Raw genomic sequence first — 21,807 nt, 5'->3', positions numbered from 1 at the left:
TAAAATACTACTTTTAGAAGACCAGATAGAATATTGAATGGAGATGTTGAGGGCTTCCTTTCCCAAGTAAGAACAGAGTAATGGACCCTAGACAATAACGGAAACATTTGCATTGGCCATTCGTTGCCTAGCCTAGTGAGTGATTCTCTTGATAGCAATTTTTTGTTAGAATATACCATCTCGAATAGTGAAAACATATGTTGAGAAAGTATTTTTCATGATGAATATAGTAATATCAACCATGTGCTGCAAATCTAAATAACTTATTTTTTCGAATACTTATTGAATAATGGTCCCCTAAAAAAAGTTTGACCTAACAGAATACTAAAACGACCTGATCAGGAGGGTTAGGCCAGTCTCAACGCATAGTTTCATGACACGGTTACCAAGACTAGGTAACCGAGCCATATGAGTTTCATAGGGATGAAACTCCTCTCTCATCTGATGAAACTTCTTCATTTAATGATCCTGCCAAGTCAGCAATTTTGCTTATGTGGCATCCTATTTAATGTGCATGACATTCTCATGAAACATGCATTGAGACTGGCCTTAGAGCAACTCACCCGATCTCTTGTCCCCAATTTTTTACAATTTGACCCTTTTTTTGAAGAAAGTTCACAATTGGACCCCTGGAAAACTTAAATGCAGAAATGGACCCAGGGGGTCGACGCCATGCATCATGGCGCCGAGGTATCACGTCTCGACGCCATGGATCATGGCGCCGAGGTCCCTGGCCGTGCCCAGCGAGGCTTCTGACGTGGATCTGACGTGGCAGGGAGCTCGGCGCCACAGATCACGGCGCCGAGCTCGGAGCCACAGATCACGGCGCCGAGCTCCCTACTACATACTGGCCGACGCCCTCCGCTACCCGTGGACGCAGTTCATATTTTCATCTCCCCTCTCGGCTCTTTCTCTCCAAAAATCGAGCACGAATTTGGATTCAATATTTCGACCATCAAAAGTTTGATTTGTTCCATAGATCTTGAAGAGCCAGGTATACTCTTTCACATATTAGTTTTTGACACATTGATTTGACCTATATTACACATATGTTGTAGACTTAGATAAACCATTTCTAGAATTTTGAATGGATGATTAATATTTATATTATGCAATCGTAGAATGCCACGTCGTGGAAAAAGTAGCAAACCAAGGTAACCTTTCGACATGTTTCGATAAATTTCATTCATTATTATTTATCATTTGGTAAATTGTAGTTTTTGGTTGAACCGTTATTTGCTATGATTTCTTTGAACTATAGCTATGGCCGGACGACCGGGAGTCCGTACATCCACAAGCCGCTTCCTAGCGGTGTTCCAGTACCTATGTGCTTTTGTGGTGATCCTTGCAAGGTAGAAATTTCGGAAGACGAGGAAACCTATCGGCAGAGGTATTGGATGTGTTCCAATTTTGCCTGGGAGCCTACTCCAAAACAACGCCGCAGTAACTTTATTGTAAGTTATTATTTCTATTGTGCACATAGTATTTTGTGTCCTATGAAGCATGATTTAATTTTTTGAACCAATATATTTGTTGCAGACCCCTCCACCATTGTGTGATTTTGAGCAGTGGATCGACACTGAGATTAAGGAGTCCGACAAGCGGCTTCTACAAGGCCTAAAGGAGTGGGATGCAGAGCGTGCAGAGATATTAGAGAAGAGACGTAGAGAGGAGGGTCAAAAGAGGGAGCACAAGGAAGAGGAGGAAAGAAGACGTGTTGCTGCGGCTCGAGAGGAGAGGGAAAAGAAGCTTGAGCGTGTGCGCCGAGCGAAGGCAGCGATGGATGAGAATCCAGATGCCGGATTGTCCACTAGAGGGCCAATGGGTGGTTGCCAATTAAGAGGAGAATCCACTAGAGGACCTGGCTCCTTGGACAAGTTGCGCACAACCAAATCCAAACATTTAAACTCACTCTTCATGACAGTTTTGACATATTTGTCCCATTGAACCTCGGATACAATTGGAACCAACCGCCTAAAAATTGTCCCTGACCCGCCATGGTGAATGACCCCCTCAACTAAGATTTCTTCTTCATTCGAATTACATTTAAGCTGATCACGAGCACTACCCATCAATTCAGAAAACAAGGGCCGCTCATCAAACATCAAAGGGACCGTTTCCATTCCAACAAAATCAACATTGCCAAACTGATCTTTCTCCACACTTCCTCCATGATATAAGGTTACTAAATTGTCCATCTAATTGATATACAAAACAACCATATTACTAGGCATATAACTAATACAACTACAACTATAGTACACATACGAATTATTATGTATATGTATATCTATTTTAATAATAATCTACCTACCCAACTATATAACTATATTATCTAATTTAATAATAACTACCTACCCAACTATATAACTATATTACCGAACTACATTTATTACATATAGTACCTAGCTAAATTAACTAAATTAACACCAAAACTATAATTAAGTACAAAAATGCTAGATGAATCACCGAACTAAACTTGTTCCCGGATAAAACTAATAACTAACTAAATTATAATTTAATAATACCTAACTAAAATTAAATTCACAAACAACCTAAATTACAAAATGAATAACAACTACAAACTACAAATTTAAAAATTACCTAGCAGCAAATGTCGCAGGGAGGCAACGCTCGGGTCTGGGCCGGCTGCCTGCCCACCACCGCGGCAGGAGAACCGCGCCGCCCCGACCCACCACCCAGGCCCAGGCCGGCCACGGGCCACCACACCGGGAAGGGTGCCCGGCCGGCGGCGCGCCCTGAGGCGCGGACAGCGCGTGGGCCCGGGACGAGCAGCGCGTCGGGCGTCGGGGGAGCAGCGCGTCGGAGCCGAGGGAGCAGCGCGTGGGGCCGGCCGCGAATCGCGCGGTGCGACGGCAAGCAGGGGAAGGAGAGGCACGGGCGGCGCGACGGCGAGCAGGGCGAGGCAGCGTCGGGGAGCAAGGAGGAAGAAGGGAAAGGAGGAAGAGAGAAAGGAAATCGCGAGCCACGGTTGGTTTTGGATTCAAAAGGTCGGCGCCGTGATCTGTGGCGCCGAGGTATTTTTTTTTGCCACGTTTTGCCACGCGAGCGGCCACGCAGACGCTACGCTGGGCACGGCCAGAGACCTCGGCGCCATGATCCATGGCGTCGAGACGTGATACCTCGGCGCCATGATGCATGGCGTCGACCCCTTGGGTCCATTTCTGCATTTAAGTTTTCCAGGGGTCCAATTGTGAACTTTTTTCAAAAAAAGAGCCAAATTGTAAAAAATTAGGTCTCTTGTCCTATAAGTTGTTTTAGAAGCATACCTTAAAATCAATTTAAGATATAAGAGATCACTGTTGTAGCTGGTTATCTAGAACTTGTCTCCTATTATTTAGGGACTGGGGAGAAGAGTTATCTCCTTTTATTTAGAAACAAGAGGCTATTTTTAGAATCTCTCTCAAAAAGTCATAGTTACAGAAAATAAGATAGGAGATTTACTATAATTTATTTATCCTAAAATGCTGGACTCCCTCTATTCTAAATAATAAAATATTTTGGTATTCCTAGATACATAGTTTTTACTCGGTATTTAGGCCCCGTTGATAGGAGTTTTTTTAGCTTCGGCTCCTTCAGAGAAGCCTTATCAAACGGTTTAGCATGAGAAGATAATTAGAGCCTTTTTAAGTGAAGAAAATAGAAGCTCTCCCAAATAAACCCTTAGACACAATTGTATATCTACCAACACAGTGACATCTGAGAGGTAGCTGCAGCAGCAGCAGCAGCACCAACCGCTGCAAAAATAAGCCACTGAACAAGCTGTATGAAGGTAGAAAGATTAAAACGTCTTATAATTTAAAATTAAGGGAATATTAATAGGATCATCATGATTCATGGCAGTTTTCCCTTCCCGAGTAAGAACAGAGCAATGGACACTGGACAGCAAGAGAAGCATTTGCATTGGCCATTGGGACCGAGCCATTCATGCACAACCATGCCTGGCCTAAACGCCTAGTGGGTGATCCTCTTGATTGATGAAATGGGGAATCCTTCCTGCCACCAATTCCTGCCTGTCATCTGTCTCGCCCGCCCCACTGCTGCACATCGAATTCAGCAAATCCATCCTTCTCCTTCAAAGACATAAAGAGGAAAAAAAAAGAAGAATCCAGCTCGTAGTGGCAGCCCATCCATGTCCATGCCTATATATACCGGACGCCCTCCGGCCCGACGTGCTCGTGCTCGTCCTCGCCCAGCACCGTAACCACCGGACAGAGCACGCACGTCACCATGAGGACCACCACCACCACCAACACTGCGCTGCCGCTCTTGGCAATGCTCTGCCTCGCGCTGCCGCTGCTCCCCGGCGCCACGGCCAAGGCGGCACGGGCGCGGCAGGGCGACTACCTGGCGCGCCTGCGCGGGTCGCCGCGCCAGTCGCCGTGGCCGGCCGAGTCGGCGTCGCTGGCGGTCGCGTCGGCGACGGACAGAGCCGCCCGGCACGCGGCGTCCCCGCCCGTGGGGCGCAAGGAGGACGACCGCGTTGACAAGCTGCCCGGCCAGCCGTCCGGCGTGGACTTCGAGCAGTACTCCGGGTACGTGACGGTGGACGCCGCGGCCGGGCGCGCGCTCTTCTACTACCTCGCCGAGGCCGTCGGCGGCGGGTCGGCGGCCAAGCCACTCCTCCTCTGGCTCAACGGAGGTATGGCTTGCTTGCTCACTCCACTGGTCATCGGTCACGTCACGTGCTGATTGCTTCGATCTCTTCCCCTGATTCCCGCCATGGACGGACAGGCCCCGGGTGCTCATCGCTGGGGTACGGCGCCATGGAGGAGCTGGGCCCGTTCAGGGTGAAGAGCGACGGCAAGACGCTGTACCGCAACCCGTACGCGTGGAACAACGCGGCGAACGTGCTGTTCCTGGAGAGCCCCGCCGGCGTGGGCTTCTCCTACTCCAACACGACGGCGGACTACGGCCGGTTCGGCGACAACAAGACGGCGGAGGACGCGCTGCAGTTCCTGCTCAACTGGATGGACAAGTTCCCCGAGTACAAGGGCCGAGACTTCTACCTCGCCGGGGAGAGCTACGCCGGCCACTACGTCCCGCAGCTCGCCCACGCCATCCTCCGCCACGCCGCCGCCACCGCCGGCGGCGGCAAGCCGTCGTCGTCGTCGCCCATCAACCTCAAGGGCATCATGGTATGTACGTGTAACGTATTACGTGACCCGGCCGGGCCGTGCAGCGAATAATGTGATGGTAAGTACGAGCCGGCCAACTAATTAACAGAGGTTTCGTGTCGTGCCGGGCGCTTTCCGAAGATCGGGAACGCGGTGATCAACGACTGGACGGACAGCAAGGGCATGTACGACTTCTTCTGGACGCACGCGCTCATCTCCGACACGACGGCGGACGCCATCGGCAGGTACTGCAACTTCAGCGCCGCCGCCGCGGGCTCCGACAAGTGCGACGAGGCGACGTCGGAGGCCGACGAGGCCCTGGAGGACATCGACATCTACAACATCTACGCGCCCAACTGCCAGTCCGACGACCTCGTCTCGCCGCCGATCACACCCTCGGTGCGTCTTACATACGTCAGCACGCCGTCGATCTCATGATCACTTATCAGATAATAATAATGTGGCATACTACTGTACGAGTATATATAAATATATAAATGATGCTGCTGCAGATGGACAACTTTGATCCGTGCTCGGATTATTACGTGAACGCGTACCTCAACGACCCGGCTGTGCAGAGTGCGCTCCACGCCAACGTCACCCGCCTCGACCACCCCTGGTCCGCCTGCAGGTACACCCGTCCGTCCGTACATACACCCACTAGCTACTATACTCCCAAAAAATTTCAAAATCGGCCTGTTTAATTTGGAAATCACGAATTTCACCATATTTTAAACGGAGTATCTATACATATATATAAATAGACATATACATTTCTGTATAGTTTTGCACATGATTTGGTCGAAATACAGCGCAAAGCAAGCATCCAAGTGGTCCGCCCGGCCGGCCGGCCGGTGGACTCATCTATACATCTAGCTCATGTTCACAACAGCTAGGCCCGGGGCATGATTGGTTTCGTGGCTGCAGATATTTTTCCATGCTTGTTTCACCGGTCTCCAGTCTACTGATGATAGATGACTAGCAAGCTGCTGGGCTGCACACAACGCAGGCAGCAGTCAAGCACAATCATTCAGACAAACCCTGGCTTACGGCATACGAAATCCACGCTGATTTCGTTCGTTACGGTTCACGCTATAGGTTCGATCGAGCTGGATTACGGCATAATTACTCATAATAACATAATTGGATTAGGTTCGGCACATGCACACGGAGAATAGAAAGTGGCGCCGTGCATCTGCCCTGACCCTGAATAATTCCCACAGATCTCGTCCGTAACAGTATGATATATAATGGGCGCTATTGTGTGTGTGTGTGTCTAAATATTTATATATATGCATCAGTGAACGGTAGGTTTAGCACATGAACAACGCAAAAGATGCAGTAGGTGGTTGCATGCTCAAACAAAAGCTTTCGAACTTTTTTTTGACTGGAAAAAAGCTTTCGAACTTTCACCAACTGCACAGCTTGTTTCTTGTTTCAGTAGCTTGTTTCAGTGAGTTGGGCAAAGCGTGTGCAGAAATTGCGTGCTGCTCCAGCTTCAAGAGTCCAAACCAATGGGGACGCAATTAGCGTGTTCCTCGTAGAGCTGGCAAAGAGGCCATGCATTTCCGAAGGACCTTAGCTTTTTTTCCCAAGGTAACAAATGAGACTGCAAGGAATGCATGGCAATAGTTTAGGGTTTGCTGATTTGACTCTCTCTACTCGGAGTATATAATTGCGTATTCCATCTCCACCCGGAGTCCAAGATCTGATAATGCTGTCTGCCTGCATAGCTTTCATGCACCATGATTCATGGAAGGCGTGATCCAACGCACATGACGAATACGCCAGTATATACCAGCATTTCCCCCCATAGTACATGTTCTTTGGGATTATATTACGTACAGTATAGTTGTCAAATTCAAATATATTCATGGAGCAGTACGCTCCACATCTCAGCCTTGAGAAATACATGCACGGATGGATCTATCTACCGGAATTGCTTTGCGCATCTTGGAAGTAATCTGTGATGATTGATCCACTTGTTCCAGCCCATGCTGCGTGCTGCGACAATTGATTGGGCCCATGTGAAGCGGCAGTTATCGTCTGCAACAGATGAACATGGTTTAATATTATTATTTATCTTGCCAAATAAAATTTCCTGAAACAAAGCTGTTCAATCTGTTTTCAGTGATGTCTTGAGACGCTGGACTGACAGCGCCACGACCGTGCTGCCAATTCTCACGGAGCTCCTCAAGAACGACGTCAGGGTCTGGGTGTACAGGTACGCCAGCACAGCATCTCTCTTTCAGCTCTCCACTGCAGCAACTGGAAATCGAAACGTAGTAGTAGCACTCAGCACGATGTCACTGTGATTTTTCCAGTGGAGACACCGATGGGAGAGTGCCGGTCACTTCCAGCAGGTACTCCGTGAACCAGCTCCAGCTCCCAGTCGCTGCAAAATGGAGGGCATGGTTCAGCAGCACTCAGGTGCTCTACTCAACACTCCCCTCCCCCTGTTCTCTTCATTGCAATATCAAAGCAAACATAAGCACAATGCAAACATTTTTAGTCTGAATAATATAGGATTGTTTGCATTTTGTGGTGATGATTTCAATGTTATGGTAGTATGAACTAACTGAACTTTTCAGGGCGCCGGAGAGGTGGGTGGCTACGTTGTGCAGTACAAGGGCAAGGAGAAGGGCAGCCTGAGCCTGGTCACCGTGAGAGGAGCCGGCCACGAGGTGCCCAGCTACCAGCCAAAGCGAGCGCTCGTGCTTGTCCAGAATTTCCTTGCAGGCAAAACGCTCCCTGACTGCAAAACATGCGAGTCGGCTTAGCATTCCCAAAAGTACAGAGACTGCACCGGCAGCATTACAAAAACATGTATCCATTTGATCCAGTACGAGAGAGAGAAAGCGAAAGCAGATCAAGTTATTAGAAATAGAAACATTAAACATACGCACCTGCTTGCAGATCATGTAACTGCAGGTCTGCAGAAGGCAATTATATAGTCATATACTCCTAGAGAGAAATCTGTACACGAATGAAGATGGAATCAAACAAATCTTTTTTAGAGTGATGAAATGAATCAACATCACTAGAAAAGTGTGCTAAAAAAAAGTGGTGCTTCAATGTGTAATCACACAAACTTCATCCGTCCCAAAATAAAATAAATTAGCTCCTAATATCATTCTAAGTCAAGCTATCTTAAGTTTGATGAACTTTATAATGAACAATAATAATATTTACAACACTAAATAAGTAGATTATAAAAATATAGCCCATGGTGTATCTGGTGATACTAATTTGAAGTCATAATTTTAGTTTCACTTAATACAACTCTAAAGTTGATCTATTTTAGGACTGATGGAGTACCAATTTATAAGACGATAGAACAAAAATATATGACAAAATGTTAGACGACGATACTTATGTACTGGAACCTTTTTTATGAGACGATATAAAAAACATATGACAGAAAATGTTAGACGACGAAACTTATGTACTCGAACCTCGAGGAAATAATGTAACATAAGTTCCATGAGTTGAAAGTATGAAAATAGCATTTGAAGCATGGCGTAATGCCCAAAAGTCTCAGAAATCTCAATCGTGCGTCAGTGCTAGCAAATCTTGCAGAATCAAAGAATTTCAGTTCCACGCCAATTCCTTTCTTCCAATAAAAAAATTCTCTTCCTCGAGTGCACCAAACAATTCAGTTTTGCTTTCCAAGATGATACAGAAAAGAAAACAAAAGAAGACAGCTGTTGCACGATACATTGGCTTTGACTCCCGGATTCGTACAGCTTACAAGATCAGTAAAAATATACATGCATGCAATGGCACGCTTCCTACATTTGGATGGCCATAACAATGGTGGCAACATCGCGTCATCTGATCTTGTATATAAATCATAACAATCCACAAATCTTGTGGGGGTGAATCAGCCTACAGTTTATTCTTCACCTTGACTCTCTATGTGGTTTACAGTTGGGGAACCTGTCCCTGTTAATCCTTGCATCTTTTTGCAGACATAGACATAATGGGAGTCAGGATCCTCCGGAACAAATCCATCAGGGAGTCTACCCCTCTCTGTCAGTGGAACAGGATCCAATACACGCCTCCTGATCTCTTCAGTGAATCCAGGTCTTGCTGCAATACATTAAAACAGCAATGATGAAGCCAGCATAAAGGTGTTCATTTTTTTTTACTCAGCAGTGATTTACACAGCTATCTGTTTTCATTTTATCATACCATTATTTATCCTCTTTCTGTACCACTATGTGGGGTAGTATGGACCACTAATTCTACTAAAAGATGTCATTCTTCTGAAGAATAAAATAAAGAAAAAAAAAGGCAATGTTCTTCTATTAGTAGAACTCTTGCAGTACTCCAGAATTAAATGAAATGAATGACACATATTAGTAACTTCTATGTAACGGAACAGGCAATATTCTTGAGAAAAAAAAGAAAGAACAACTCAGTTCTTAGTGCAATTGCATTATACATGAAAAACAAAGGGTTGAAGCCTTCTCGTAAGCATTGTACGGCTGTACCACCATACAAAAGGAAAAGGAAACATACCACGATATACAAACTCAAACCGATGGATCACCATATATGTCTCCAAAACAAGGGGTAAAAACTCAAACTAAAGTTTTATACGTACGTAGAATGTAAAGTACAATTTTCCAGTCGCATGCTGATTGATTCAAATGAGGCACTCGTACCGATGGATCACCATATGTTATCTACAAGTCCAGACACGAAAATGGATCAAAATATACATCAGGGTTTCAACATTTTAATTACTGTTGATGCTGGGCTGTGTATGTGACTAAGGCCCATAGGCCCATGACTGAGAGTTTGATAAAAAAAAAAAAATCCGCAACAGCACTACTTTCAGAGCAAATGTACACAGTGCTTACCAAAATAAAGACTCCTCCTGGTTTAAGAAGCCTGCAATAAAAAGTAAATAACTAATAAGGCTGCAGGGCTGTTGAAATTTACGAGATATCTTGGTGCAGATGACACTGCAGAGTGATACTTCAGAGAGGCAGCAAGACACTACAAAACCTGTCCACTTCCAGAATCATCTGAGCTGCACTGAGAGGAGCATCCACACCACACTATGAAAGCAGCAAGACGGCATTGTTGAAGAAGTCCAGAAATAAGCAAAGGGACACGGTGACTTATGTTACCTACTTACCATCAATGAGTCCAGAGTACCTAAGAATTTAAACAGAGCTAAGTAAGTGAAGTTACAAATGCGTGTCAGTAATGGCCACAGTTTGTACAATCATAGCAAGATTGCATACCTTTATCAATTGCACAATCAAACGACTCGTCAGGAAACATACTCATATCTCTAACATCCATGCGCAAGTCTGCAGGTCATAAGGGTATCAATGGAAGGTCGATTGCAGCTCTGAACAAAGGGAAATGATAAACAGGCAAAGGATACATTGCAGCTGCGGAAAATTGAAATATTTCTTTCTCATCATCTCAATCACAACTGAAGAAATGTCAATGTTCACTATCTCCACATAGCCGTCATTGACCATATCCTCCGACATGACTACAGACAGCAGAGACAGAGAAAGGGAATTGGATTAGTCGATTACAACAGAGAATGTGATTAAGGAAAAGAAGAAACACCTCCAAAGATTATGAACGCATGGAGGTTTGCCTGGCAAGAACAAAAACAAACTGCAGAACTAGCCTGACCAGAGCTGATTGAGACAATCGATTATACATCTCTGTTATTTTTTCCCCTCAACGGATAAAAATAAATCATACAGCCAAACTGCTGGTTCCACAGGTGTGCGACTCTGCATTCAACATAAGGTCAAACAAAGAAACACTGCTGCTGCTGGCAGACGAGTAACATGACATGCCATTTCAGTACTGCTTCACAAGTAGCCTAGCCGTAGTCTTTTTTTTTTTCTTGATCGGATGGTTAACCCGTATTTCATTAAGAGGAGTGTAACAATGTGTACAGAGTTTTTATGCTACTGGCGAGCAGCCAATAGACCAAAGCAACCTAGCTACTTGCATGGAAAAAATAATCAACTGATTACATTGGAACGCCGATACAGAGAGACAGCATCAACAGGATTCAATTCAGAGTAAACAACACTACAACTACAACAGATGAAGCACTATGCCAACACGTGGACTGAGCAAGAGAATGACTTGACGGAAACAAGTAGCGCGACAACGCGAGAAAGACCCTGCCCCGTTGCCATGATGATACGTAATTAAGCAAGGAAACAAAAAGAAGTGCAGCCAAATCGCCACGGACGGACACTTTTTGCAGAAACTATTGCGTGGCTAAACCTGGCTTGGCTTCTGTTCTATTCTACCGGTGCAAATGCATCCATTCCCAGCTACTTACTATTATGAGCAAAAGAAGAAGGAAAAATTGACCTGAGCTTTCTACTTTTGGGAACATCGAGGAATTAGAAGAAAGCGAAGCAACGCCGTAACAACGGTAACTCCGCTCGTCTGCTATTAGCCTATTACCGGTGCTGACAGTATGATGGATGGGTAGAGTAGAAGAAGGGAGCAGGTTGCGTACGCGCGGAGCCGCAGCCGACCATGAGGATCCGGGACGCCGGCGGCGCGAAGCGGCGGACGAAGGGGCGGAGCGCGTCGTAGCGCTGGTACCAGTCGTACGGCGCGCCGCCCTCCTCCACGTACCGCGCGTCCCAGTACTCCGCCTCGCCGTAGCCCAGCGACCTCCCATCGCCGCCGTCCGCGTCGGCGCCCACCTCCCGCGCCCCGTCGTCATCGTCAGGCGGCGGCGGCGGCGACGACGACGACATCGCGGGGCAAGGGGAAGGGCGGGGAGCGTGCTGCGAGCGGAGCGGATGGGGGAGGACCAAAGGAGGGCGGAGAGGGGATGAGAGGTAGTAGTTGGGTGAGGAGGGCAGAGGAGAGGGCTGGAGGGGGTGGGAGGAGCATCGGCATCGGTGCGGTGCTCGCGCGTCGCGCCCCGCCCCGAGCTTGGGACCAGCCGCCACCACCCACACGTCGCCGTCGCCGCCTGCCCAGTTGATCTCTCTCTCTCTCTCTCTTTTTTAAAAACAAATTCTTATTGTTCTCTATATATAGAAAAGTCCTTTTAGGTTATTTTATTTATGAAAATCGTTTTGTGATTGATTCTGTGGCTGTGATGTCTCCCCAGTCTCTTCCACGTCTTCGGCTCGGTTTCACTTTTACATTATTTTTTTTCGCAGCCATTTGAACAGGTTATTCCGTTGTCAGTGTCAAATATTGGCACGTGGGTCGAATGGACGTGCGCAGCTCACTCGAGTGGCAATCATATGTGTTCGGCAAGTTGCAACAAAATGTGCAGCAGGTATCCATATCCTATCGACAAGTTGCAACAGGTACTTCAGAAGCCAACAGTCCACAAGCCACCATCTACAAGTCACACAATTTCATATTAGGCAAAGAAATATTTTAACAAACAAAATGAACAGTTTAGAACAATTATAAGCTGCTAAAATAAAAAGTTCAGAGTGCTTTGAACAGTTCAGAACAATTATAAGCTGCTAAAATAAAAAGTTCAGAGTGGTTCACAGAACTGTATGGTATTGATGTTCACTTACATTCAAACAAAATAAGCAGCTGTTAATTAACCATACCCTTCACTTGAGGCCATGGGAGACGAACTTGTCCACCATGCAGGTAAACAACCAGCTTCAAGATTTGGAAGAGTTGGGGATGCAGCTGCTGTCTGACTGGATCCATCATCGGTAGGAGCTGCGGCAGCACCTGCAACCGCACCAAATCGGCCAGCCAGGGCGGCTGCAGGAGCACCCCTGCCGGCGGCGGGAGCACCCCTGCCATGCTCTGCTGTACCCTTCCCTACCCGTCCATTGCCTGCCCTAACTTGCCTAGAGCTTGAGGATGGCGGCCAGAGTGGGTTCATGGTCGCCAGATCGGGGAAGATTGGGGCAGGATTTGGAATTTAGGGTTCCTATTTGGCTGCCTGCGCGGGCGCTCGCGGGAAGCTGGCGGCTGGGTGTGGGAAGCAGGCAGGGGGCGCGCGCGAGAAGGACATGCTCGTCTCGTTGCGCGTGGGAAGGAGCCGGCGGCGGAGCATCTGATCCAATCCTGGGGGCAAGAAACGACTGGTTTCTCCCCAGTGCGTTTCTGCTGGTTTCGACGGCCCTCGTTGCTTGCGTCGACGCGATTTCGTGAACAAGAAACGGTTTCCATCTTTTACCCCCTCTCTCTTCATTAAATAAGCTGCCACGTAGGATTTTTGCTTAGTTGGCAGGATAGTTATTGAAGATAGAAACTACTTATTAATTGTCATTGGGACTGCCCTAAGAAACTAAGGGCAAGGGTGGTGTGTGTGTCTCCATCGTGTGGATAAGACACCAGCCCTCACTGCTGCTCTCAAGTACCTTCTCACGGAGGTGTTTGGTTGAGGATGTTAAAGTTTAATAGGTATTGTAATATTTTTGTTTATTTGGCAATAAGTTTCCAACCATGAACTAATTAGGCTCAAAAGATTCGTCTCACAAATTATTCTCTAACTCTGTTTTTAGTTTCGTAAATAGTCTATATTTAACATTTAATGCATGTGTCCAAAGATTCGATGTGATAAGCGGTAAAGTTTACCAGTGTAAACCAAACATGTCAATCATCATCGGTTAACTCGCTTGTCGTGTGTTCCTCTGTCGTGAAATTTACAAGATCAATTTGTGAAGGTAAGAAAAAACTACAGTAGCCCACCCACTGACGGTTGGGATGACAAAATGGAGTGAAAGGAGAAGGCTGAAAAAAGGTGCCCAGTATCAGGTGTTAGTATTTCAGCCTTGTTTATAGACTTATATAGCCGTTATAACTTATAAGCATGCTGACAAGGCTTGTTTTAGAAGCAACAGGCTCTAAGAAGGTACTCCTACCTTGAACAACGTCTGTATCAGATAGGGAACTTACAACGTGTGTACCATAAAAATCCAGTATTGAGCACCATCAGTTTTTTATCCCCTCGAATACACCAGTACCGTCAGTTATACGACACCAAAGCAATACTAGCTATCGTTCATATAGGCGTCAGCACTCAGCAGGTCTCTTGCTCTCTTACATTGAAAACAGGAAGTCTTGTAATTCCATTCAAACAAGATAAACAAAAATGAAAGTTTCCTCAATCACTCCGAAATAAAACCATAGTATATACAGACCATAGAGAAAACATAACCTAATTTCTTTGGTAGTCTGAGTTCAGGACCAGAACCTTAGAAAGGGCATGTCAGGTGACACCCTTTCCCACTGACATTTTGGTCCAGGGGGCACATGGCAGCTGAACCAAAGTGACCAGTATCTCTTTTGTTTTAACTGAAGCAAGTGACGACTATGCTATGATCATGCAGAAATCAGAGGTTAGGAGATCGATAATCGAACACAAAATTTCAAGTTCCTTCAATAGCTACAACAAATCTGATCTGGTCACAATGTTAAGGAGTTACAAATTTGGCATTGCACTCTCCTCAGTCCTCAGGGTCGCCCTTGTGGAGCATATGCAGTATGTACAGAGAAGCTGACGACAAGAAGATGCAAATCGAGTAGCTGAGGAGGTCCAGCCCCGTGGCTATTGTCACCATCTTGCTTCTCTCGAACATTTTCACAAGCAGAATCATCACGATGACATGCCCCACTTTTGTCTTGAGCTCGTCAAGGGAGGTGATCTTCATCCACTTCGGGCGTTCCTGCATGAACAAAAGATTTATCGTATTGCCAAAGGATTTTTTCCCCCATACATGTGCCTTATTACTGTTTATCAAATTTGAAGAAACAGTAGAAATGACGAGTGCAGTTCTCAAACCAGGAGTAGGAAATGCTATGAGTTCATGTGCAGTTGCTATGTTTGTTTCAGTTGCCGGTCGTCTGAATGTTTCCCTAGTAGTGGAGTTAATCTGAATTCAGCAGTAGACTGAAGAGCATGCAGAATAAGCAATGGGACGGCATTCGAGGTACTGCATGTCTGTATTTTTTTTTTGAAGGTCCTGCTCCTGCATGTGTGTCTCCAACAAAAGCATATAGGATACTGATAAATGATACCAGGCTATCAACTAAACTTATAAACTATTTGGGACTATAAGTAGTCTAAAATTTTCAGTAGTAGTGGAGTAGTATGAATGAGTAATTCACTTGCCAGTAAGCAGTGTACAAACTGTTGAATGAAACGAGCAGTTGACTGAAAATGGATTTAATCTGATTTTTCAGAATAAGCAACAATACTTGAGACATGAAACATGAGTGCTGAATATGGCTTGATAAATATATTTGAAAAGGTACGTACCAACAGAACATAAAAAAGTGTTTGAGATTTCAAATTCTGACAAGTACCTTCAAAGCGAACATCCCGAACAGAGACGATCCACTCAGCGCACGGTCAGATGCAGAAGGAACATCTGAGGAAGCGTTGCTGATGAAGAGACCGTAAAGACCCATCCCAAAAATCAACATGACTGTTCCAGCAAGATACACATCTGCGGAAGATTGTGCACAAGTGTGCCGCAAAGCAACAGTTTAGCGAGGTGGCACTGACAGATATGAATTGTCGTAGGCTTCGTAGCAAGTGACATTATTGATGATGCTAATTGGCTGAACAAATTAGCTAGAAGAACATCTCACCGATGGCCTCGACGACTTTGAGGACCATCTGCCCCGTATGAATCCCCTTAACACAGCTCGACCAATAAACCTGGTATGCCTCTTTGATGAAGACACAGCCCTGTTCACGAGTAGATGTCAGATAACCAGATCCATGAACCTTGGTGTGGAGTGACAGTAGAAAAGCATTCGCGCCTAATAATGGCAATAATTAGGCATGAGCTTGTGTGTGTCACATTGAAAATTTGAACAGATGCAAAAGTGGTGCTAAAACTTGTGGCCAAAATTTGGTAACAAAGTTCAACTTGTCATGTCAGTTTGCAAGAAAGCTCTGTCCACGTAAACTATTTTCAGATTCCAGCCTGGCCTTGTTTAGTTCGCAAAAATTTTCAAGATTCCCCGTCACATCGAATCTTTGGTCGCATGTATGGAGCATTAAATAAAGATAAAAATAAAAACTAATTACACAGTTTACCTGAAATTTGTGAGATGAATCTTTTGAGCCTAGTTACTCCGTGATTGGATAATGTTTGTCAAATAAAAACGAAAGTGCTACAGTAGCCAAAAAAGCCAAAATTTTGCGAACAGGAGCAGCTAGGAGAGAATGCCAATTTGAATTTGCTATCTTACATGACTGCGGGCATCGTCCAAGACGAGTACTGTGTGTTAGGTTAGAACAGGAGCAGCCATGGATGGGAACGGCGCAGGCAGAAATCCAAGATCGCTTACATTGAGGAAGCACAGGAGGGAGCCGGCGAGTGACCCGGCGACGGCGAGGAGTGCCAGGAACCGGAAATCGAAGATCACCTGCGGCGAGCACAGCAGCAGCGACAGCGCGTGGCGTCAGATCGGTAGAATAGAAGACTCTGGAGGCTAGCGAAAGGCGATGGAGCAGATCGAAAGTGAGCAAGCGTACCCTCTCGACGGTGGTCTCGATGACGGTGGACTTGGTGGCGGTAGCGGGAGCGACGGCGTTGCCGTTGGGCCCGCCCACGATCCCGTACTCGCGGCCGTGCTGGGACGACGACGCCACCTCGCCGGACGGCGCGGAGGAGGCTGTCGAAGCGACGGCCACGAGCCTCCGCCGCCGCAGCGGCGGCGGGAGCAGCCGGGACCCCGCCGCCGGGGCCGCGTGGACGGCTGGCGTGGCGCAGCCTCGCAGCACCAGGAGCGCCATCGGGTTGCTTGCTGTGCTCTGTGCGCTCGCGCGCGCACGAGAGGCTGGGCGGTTGCGCGCCGCGGCGTGCGTGCGGTGCTGGTGCCGGTGCGATGCTCCGGCCTCCGCGCGGGCTGGGTCGCTGGGACTTGGAGTGGTCCGAGTGGAGCGAGCGACGATCTGAAGGAGAGGTGGGCAGAAGGGGTGGGGGAGAGAAGATGTACCTGGCATCGCGCGCGCGTCGTCGCTGTCGGGTGACGCACCCAGTCCCACTGTTAGGTTTGTTTGTTCCAGCGCGTGGAGCACGAGCACCGGTGCCGTGAATCGCGACACGACGGTGTACTGGAGCGGGGGGTCACGGAGGAGGCGAGGAGTCTGGACGAACGAAAGCGAGAGATGATCAGATGAGACGCGACGAGGACGACGTAGATGACATCGCCGTGCCATAGTTTGGGCCAGCACAACACATGCAGGCGGCCCCAGAGGGCAGACCGGCAGCCAGAGCCTAGCCGTCGACGGGACGGGAGCAAGCTGGCCCTTGGATACCCTACCATGTTGGCATGCAGCATGCGTGTACAGGAAGGACGATACATGTACAAATGCGGTCCGGAACACGCGCCGCGCGCGAACAGCCCATCGATATCCACGGACCACGGTGTGTGTGACTGTGTGGGGTGTGGGGTGGCCGTGTGGCCACCTAGAGCAACTCCAGCAGTAGCCTCCAAAACTAGGCCCCTATTTTTAATTTGGGTGCTCTCCCTACTTCTTGGGGCTCAATTTTTTTGCTTCAACTCCAACAGTAGCACCCAAATTTGACCCCCAAACCTATTCCAGAGAGAATGACATAAGGGACCCACTCGTCAGTGTCTTTTTCTTCTTCCTCTTTCTTCTTCCGTTGGACATGGACACAATTAGAGCATCGAGCCGGTTACCGTAGGGTGTCATGCACATACAAGGGTAGAGAGAGAAGGAGCATGCGCTGGGGTTAGGACACGCGATGGAGCATGGGGGCTGCCCTGTTGGGCCAACAGGAATGGGGTCTGGGGGAGAAATATGGGTGCCCAGCCAAATATGGGGTCTGGAGTAGGGGCTCTGCTGGAGTAATATTTTTAGCCTGGGCACCCATATTTAGCTATTGGGGCTTGAGTAGGGGCCCTGCTGGAGTTGCTCTTATCCGTGTCCAAACTCATTCATCCAGCGTACGTGTAATTTTTTTCTTTCTAGTAAATAATTCCTCCTAAACATGTGTCGCATGCAAATCCATGGAGAGGGCCTATGCCTCAGTGCCATGTCGTGCGTGTGTGGGGACCGTCTGCACCCAGCAGCATGCGGATGTCCAACCAAACTACACCATGTGGCAAGAGACTTTTGAGCCAACGCACGGTGCGACACATTGTTGGTCTTCAAATTCCATTCTGCAGCTTTCTTTCAGATTCCCAGCAACTTGTGCATTTTCTCCATCAGGAGAACCAACAAAACCCACCCCAGTGGACAATCAAACCGTTTACACAAGTTTTCATCAATACTGCAGCCACTCTTCAGACTCAACTCTTCAAAATCAACCGAAGTCAAAATCCTACAGCTGATACTTTAGCAAAACAGGCCCGTACCTCCATGATTACATTCCAAAACTGTAATTGTTTCAGGCTCTACTCCAAGTAGACCTTAACTCTGTAACCATCTTAGCAGCTTCTTGCTGCGGGTAATAAATTTCTTTGCAATCGTCAAAAAAAAAAAGCGATCAGATCAGGAGGTCCACTAGTCAGAGTACGCTGACGCCGCAAGAGATTCAATTTGGGCCTTGTTTACTTCCACCCTAAAACTTAAAATTTTTCAAAATTCTCCGTCACATCAAATCTTTAAACGTATGCATGAAGTATTAAATATAGACAAAAATAGAAAATTAATTGCACAGTTTGGTCGGAATTGACGAGACGAATCTTTTGAGCCTAGTTAGTCTATAGTTGGACAATAATTACCACAAACAAACGAAAATGCTACAGTGTCATGAAATTTTTTCGAGTAATTAAACACGGCGTTGGCTCACCGGAAACATCTGGTCTTTAAATGAGCCCTTTTCCTTTGTTATTATTGAAGTGCATTCTAACTATATATTATATATTTTTTATGTCGATAGAAGTAATTTTAGTAATAATCACGAAATCAATTCTTTACTTCTATGGAAACATGCATGATATAATTTTGTAAAAGAGCACAACAAACAGCATGTTTTTAAAAATTTTTTGAGACATGATTATAGGCATCCTTCATTTCCGGAATGAAAACTAACGAGCCCGTTCGCTTGGCAGAGCCTATTCACTTAAGCTTATCTATCGAATCTACCAGACACTCAATAGTGTTTTTTCTCATAATAAATCAGCGAATAATACTTTCAGCCATCAATTTTTCTGCCAAGCGAACATGCTCGCCAAAAGTGCTTTTCTCTAATTTATTGTAAGAGTACGAAATGATGCTCAAACGAACAGACTCAAAACCAGACGGAGGTCCTACATACACTCAGCGGGCACAACATAGACCGACTTTTCGTGGGTGATAACTGAATCGTGAATTCTAAATAATAATAATGATAAAAAACTTCTACAACCAGAATGCTACAGGATAAAAGAAATCTGTATGCCTAGCTACTCGGTAGGAGACTGATGTCTTGTGATTCGTGAAACGCAGCTCCCCCTTATTGTTGTATTTGAGGCCAAACATAGTCAGATGGAGCACACAGCTATCATCATCGCGCAAGAGGTGCTTATCTTTGGCTTCCTCACACATGGCACTGCGGATGAGACAGAATTTGCTTCTTCCCATGTAGGTGAGAGAGGCCACCAAGTGCTTCTCAGTTTCCCTGCGAAACAATTTGTCCTCAACCAGTTGCCAATCCAATTCCTCTGTGCCGAGCTCTATTGGAGTTTCGCTGCCGGTGTCGGAGGGAAGTTGGCAGCAACAAATATACCCATCCCAGCGAAGACCAACCCATGCATCTAGCTCGCTGTCAAAGTAACCTTCATCTTCGAAAGGTAGAGCCCAGGAATGCCACCTCCACACAGAATACTTGGTGTTGAAGGAGTAAGTGCGCTTCTGGAGACCTGGACGATCTCTTGGGGATGTGGTCATGTAGATGGTGTATCCATCTGAGTGCACAGCATATGATGTAATGGTCTCATACTCGCTGAACGGTGGCGGCAATGCTGGGAGACTCTTCCAGAACCAACCCAACTCAGATGGACCGCGCGAGTCAGTCAGTGCGCATGACATCACATCAAAGGAGTGTTGTTCGTTACAAGGTGGAGGTGAAAATGCATAGAACATTCCATGGGCAGCCACGACAGTGTCGAAGCCACATCGCAGATGAGCAGGAATGGCAGGACCAAGTGCCAGCGCCGCTGTCTCGGTGTCGTAGATGAGGGCAGAGGTCTGTCCATAACGTGCATCAGTAACAATGAAGATCTTGTTTCCCATGGCGGCGAAGAGCATGTTCACGTCCCGTGGCGACTCTAACCGTAGTAGAGGAGACTCGAGGAGGTGCCCTGCAACACCAACCCTGGACCTGGAGGAGTCCTGGTTGTCGTCGGAGTCGGAGTCAAAACTGGCGAGGTCAATCTTGTGGATGCTGTATCCTTTCTCCCAGTCATCCAAAACTAGATAGAGGTGCTTCCACCGTCTTGCTGGGCGTGATCTTTTGCAGGCCAACTCTCCGTTGCGACTCAAAATGGCAATGGGTACCCGAAATCCGAGTACCCGACGGGTTTTACCCGATAAGGACACGGGTATGGAATGAATTTTGTACCCGCGGGTACGTTATTGGGCGAAATCCTTTACCCATCGGGTATAGCGGGTACGGGTGTGGAATAGTAGTACCCATACCCGCGTACCCGTGGGTAAGAAATACCCGCAAAATGAGTAAGTAACCTAAGCAATTTAGCCCATATAGCCCATGAACTGATTGGCTGAACGTGGGAAGTGTTGAGCGGCTTGTGTGCTACTAGTGCTGCTATTAATTTGCTGGAAGTTGTTATGATTAATTTTCTAAAACTTGTGATATTTAACTTGCTGAAAGTTGTTATATTTATGTTGAACTCGGGTATATTTTCGGGTACGGAATACCCGTCGGGTGCCGGTACGGAATGAATTTCTTACCCGTCTGCTTTCGCGGGTAACCCGATGGAATAGATTTTGACCTAGCGGGTGCGGGTACGGGTGGCCAGTACCCATCGGGTACGTACCCGTTGGTTGCGACGCTGGTTCTGATAGCCCTCCACCCGACGCTTAGGCATCTCTTTCCTCCAAATCGTAGTTTCGTTGCGGGTCGGCGCCTCCCCTCCCTTTGCGTATCTGGATCTATCTATGGATGCAAAAGAAAGCCTTTTTAGAATATAATTTATAGAGCGCAGACAGCAGCATCATAGGTTGCAATCGAAGAGAAGTCGGATTCCGAAACTGAATCTGGAACCACGAGTCTGTTGTGTGTACCTGGCTGTCTCGGACCCGTGGAGAGGACACCGTAGATCCTTCCAATTCCAAGCTGCTTGGTGGGGCGGCTGGATCGATTGCTGACACCCGATCGATCCAACCTGCTCAGCCTCAGCGGGGCTGCCGGATCGATTAATCAACTATGCCAACCTCTTCTCCAAACCCTACCAGCAATCCAGGCTGCAGCTCCTCGTCTCTGTTTATTTTCGGCGCTCCTTGCGCCGAGACTCGAGAGGATTTCCCACCTATAAGGGCAAATTTGGAAGACCAGAGGACTCCTCGCGCGACACACGTGTCAGTTCTGCAACGGGTGCTTGGCCATGGAAACGGACGTTGTGGGCTCTACTTGCCGCCTTGCCCTTCCTCGTGTGCTTGATCACATCAGTAGAAGAAAGGAGTGTCGTCGTAACAGTATCATCCTTAACTGATTCAACAAAATAACACTAGAACTTTGGA

At 47.0% G+C, this 21,807-nt stretch overlaps 3 protein-coding genes and 1 long non-coding RNA gene across 4 annotated transcripts; 2 read left to right on the top strand and 2 right to left on the bottom strand.

Moving 5' to 3' along the window:
- Positions 926-1,669, top strand: LOC110432455. The gene is made up of 4 exons (XR_002449900.1): positions 926-994; positions 1,122-1,154; positions 1,262-1,454; positions 1,540-1,669. It is a non-coding gene; the product is annotated as an uncharacterized LOC110432455 (long non-coding RNA).
- On the top strand, positions 3,933-8,201 carry LOC8073129 (serine carboxypeptidase II-3). The gene is made up of 7 exons (XM_002463266.2): positions 3,933-4,663; positions 4,756-5,159; positions 5,280-5,537; positions 5,651-5,769; positions 7,270-7,362; positions 7,463-7,568; positions 7,730-8,201. Exons 1-7 carry the CDS (start codon positions 4,252-4,254, stop codon positions 7,916-7,918), a joined length of 1,581 nt encoding a protein of 526 aa, XP_002463311.1. The 5' UTR covers positions 3,933-4,251; the 3' UTR covers positions 7,919-8,201.
- On the bottom strand, positions 8,728-12,122 carry LOC8073128 (methyltransferase-like protein 13). Its single transcript, XM_002461100.2, has 8 exons — positions 11,659-12,122; positions 10,543-10,656; positions 10,397-10,465; positions 10,288-10,307; positions 10,155-10,207; positions 10,007-10,037; positions 9,748-9,829; positions 8,728-9,230 (listed from the first exon to the last, which is right to left on the bottom strand). Exons 1-8 carry the CDS (start codon positions 11,903-11,905, stop codon positions 9,034-9,036), a joined length of 813 nt encoding a protein of 270 aa, XP_002461145.1. The 5' UTR covers positions 11,906-12,122; the 3' UTR covers positions 8,728-9,033.
- On the bottom strand, positions 14,224-21,151 carry LOC8073127. The gene is given in 7 exon segments (XM_002461099.2): positions 14,224-14,589; positions 14,591-14,806; positions 15,447-15,589; positions 15,735-15,834; positions 16,443-16,520; positions 16,630-17,244; positions 21,019-21,151. Coding segments are annotated over 7 exon segments (1,254 nt in total). The 5' UTR covers positions 21,094-21,151; the 3' UTR covers positions 14,224-14,562.

This window comes from Sorghum bicolor, chromosome 2, assembly GCF_000003195.3.
Source record: "Sorghum bicolor cultivar BTx623 chromosome 2, Sorghum_bicolor_NCBIv3, whole genome shotgun sequence".
NCBI lineage: Eukaryota > Viridiplantae > Streptophyta > Magnoliopsida > Poales > Poaceae > Sorghum > Sorghum bicolor.
This window is presented reverse-complemented; position numbering and strand designations above follow the sequence as displayed.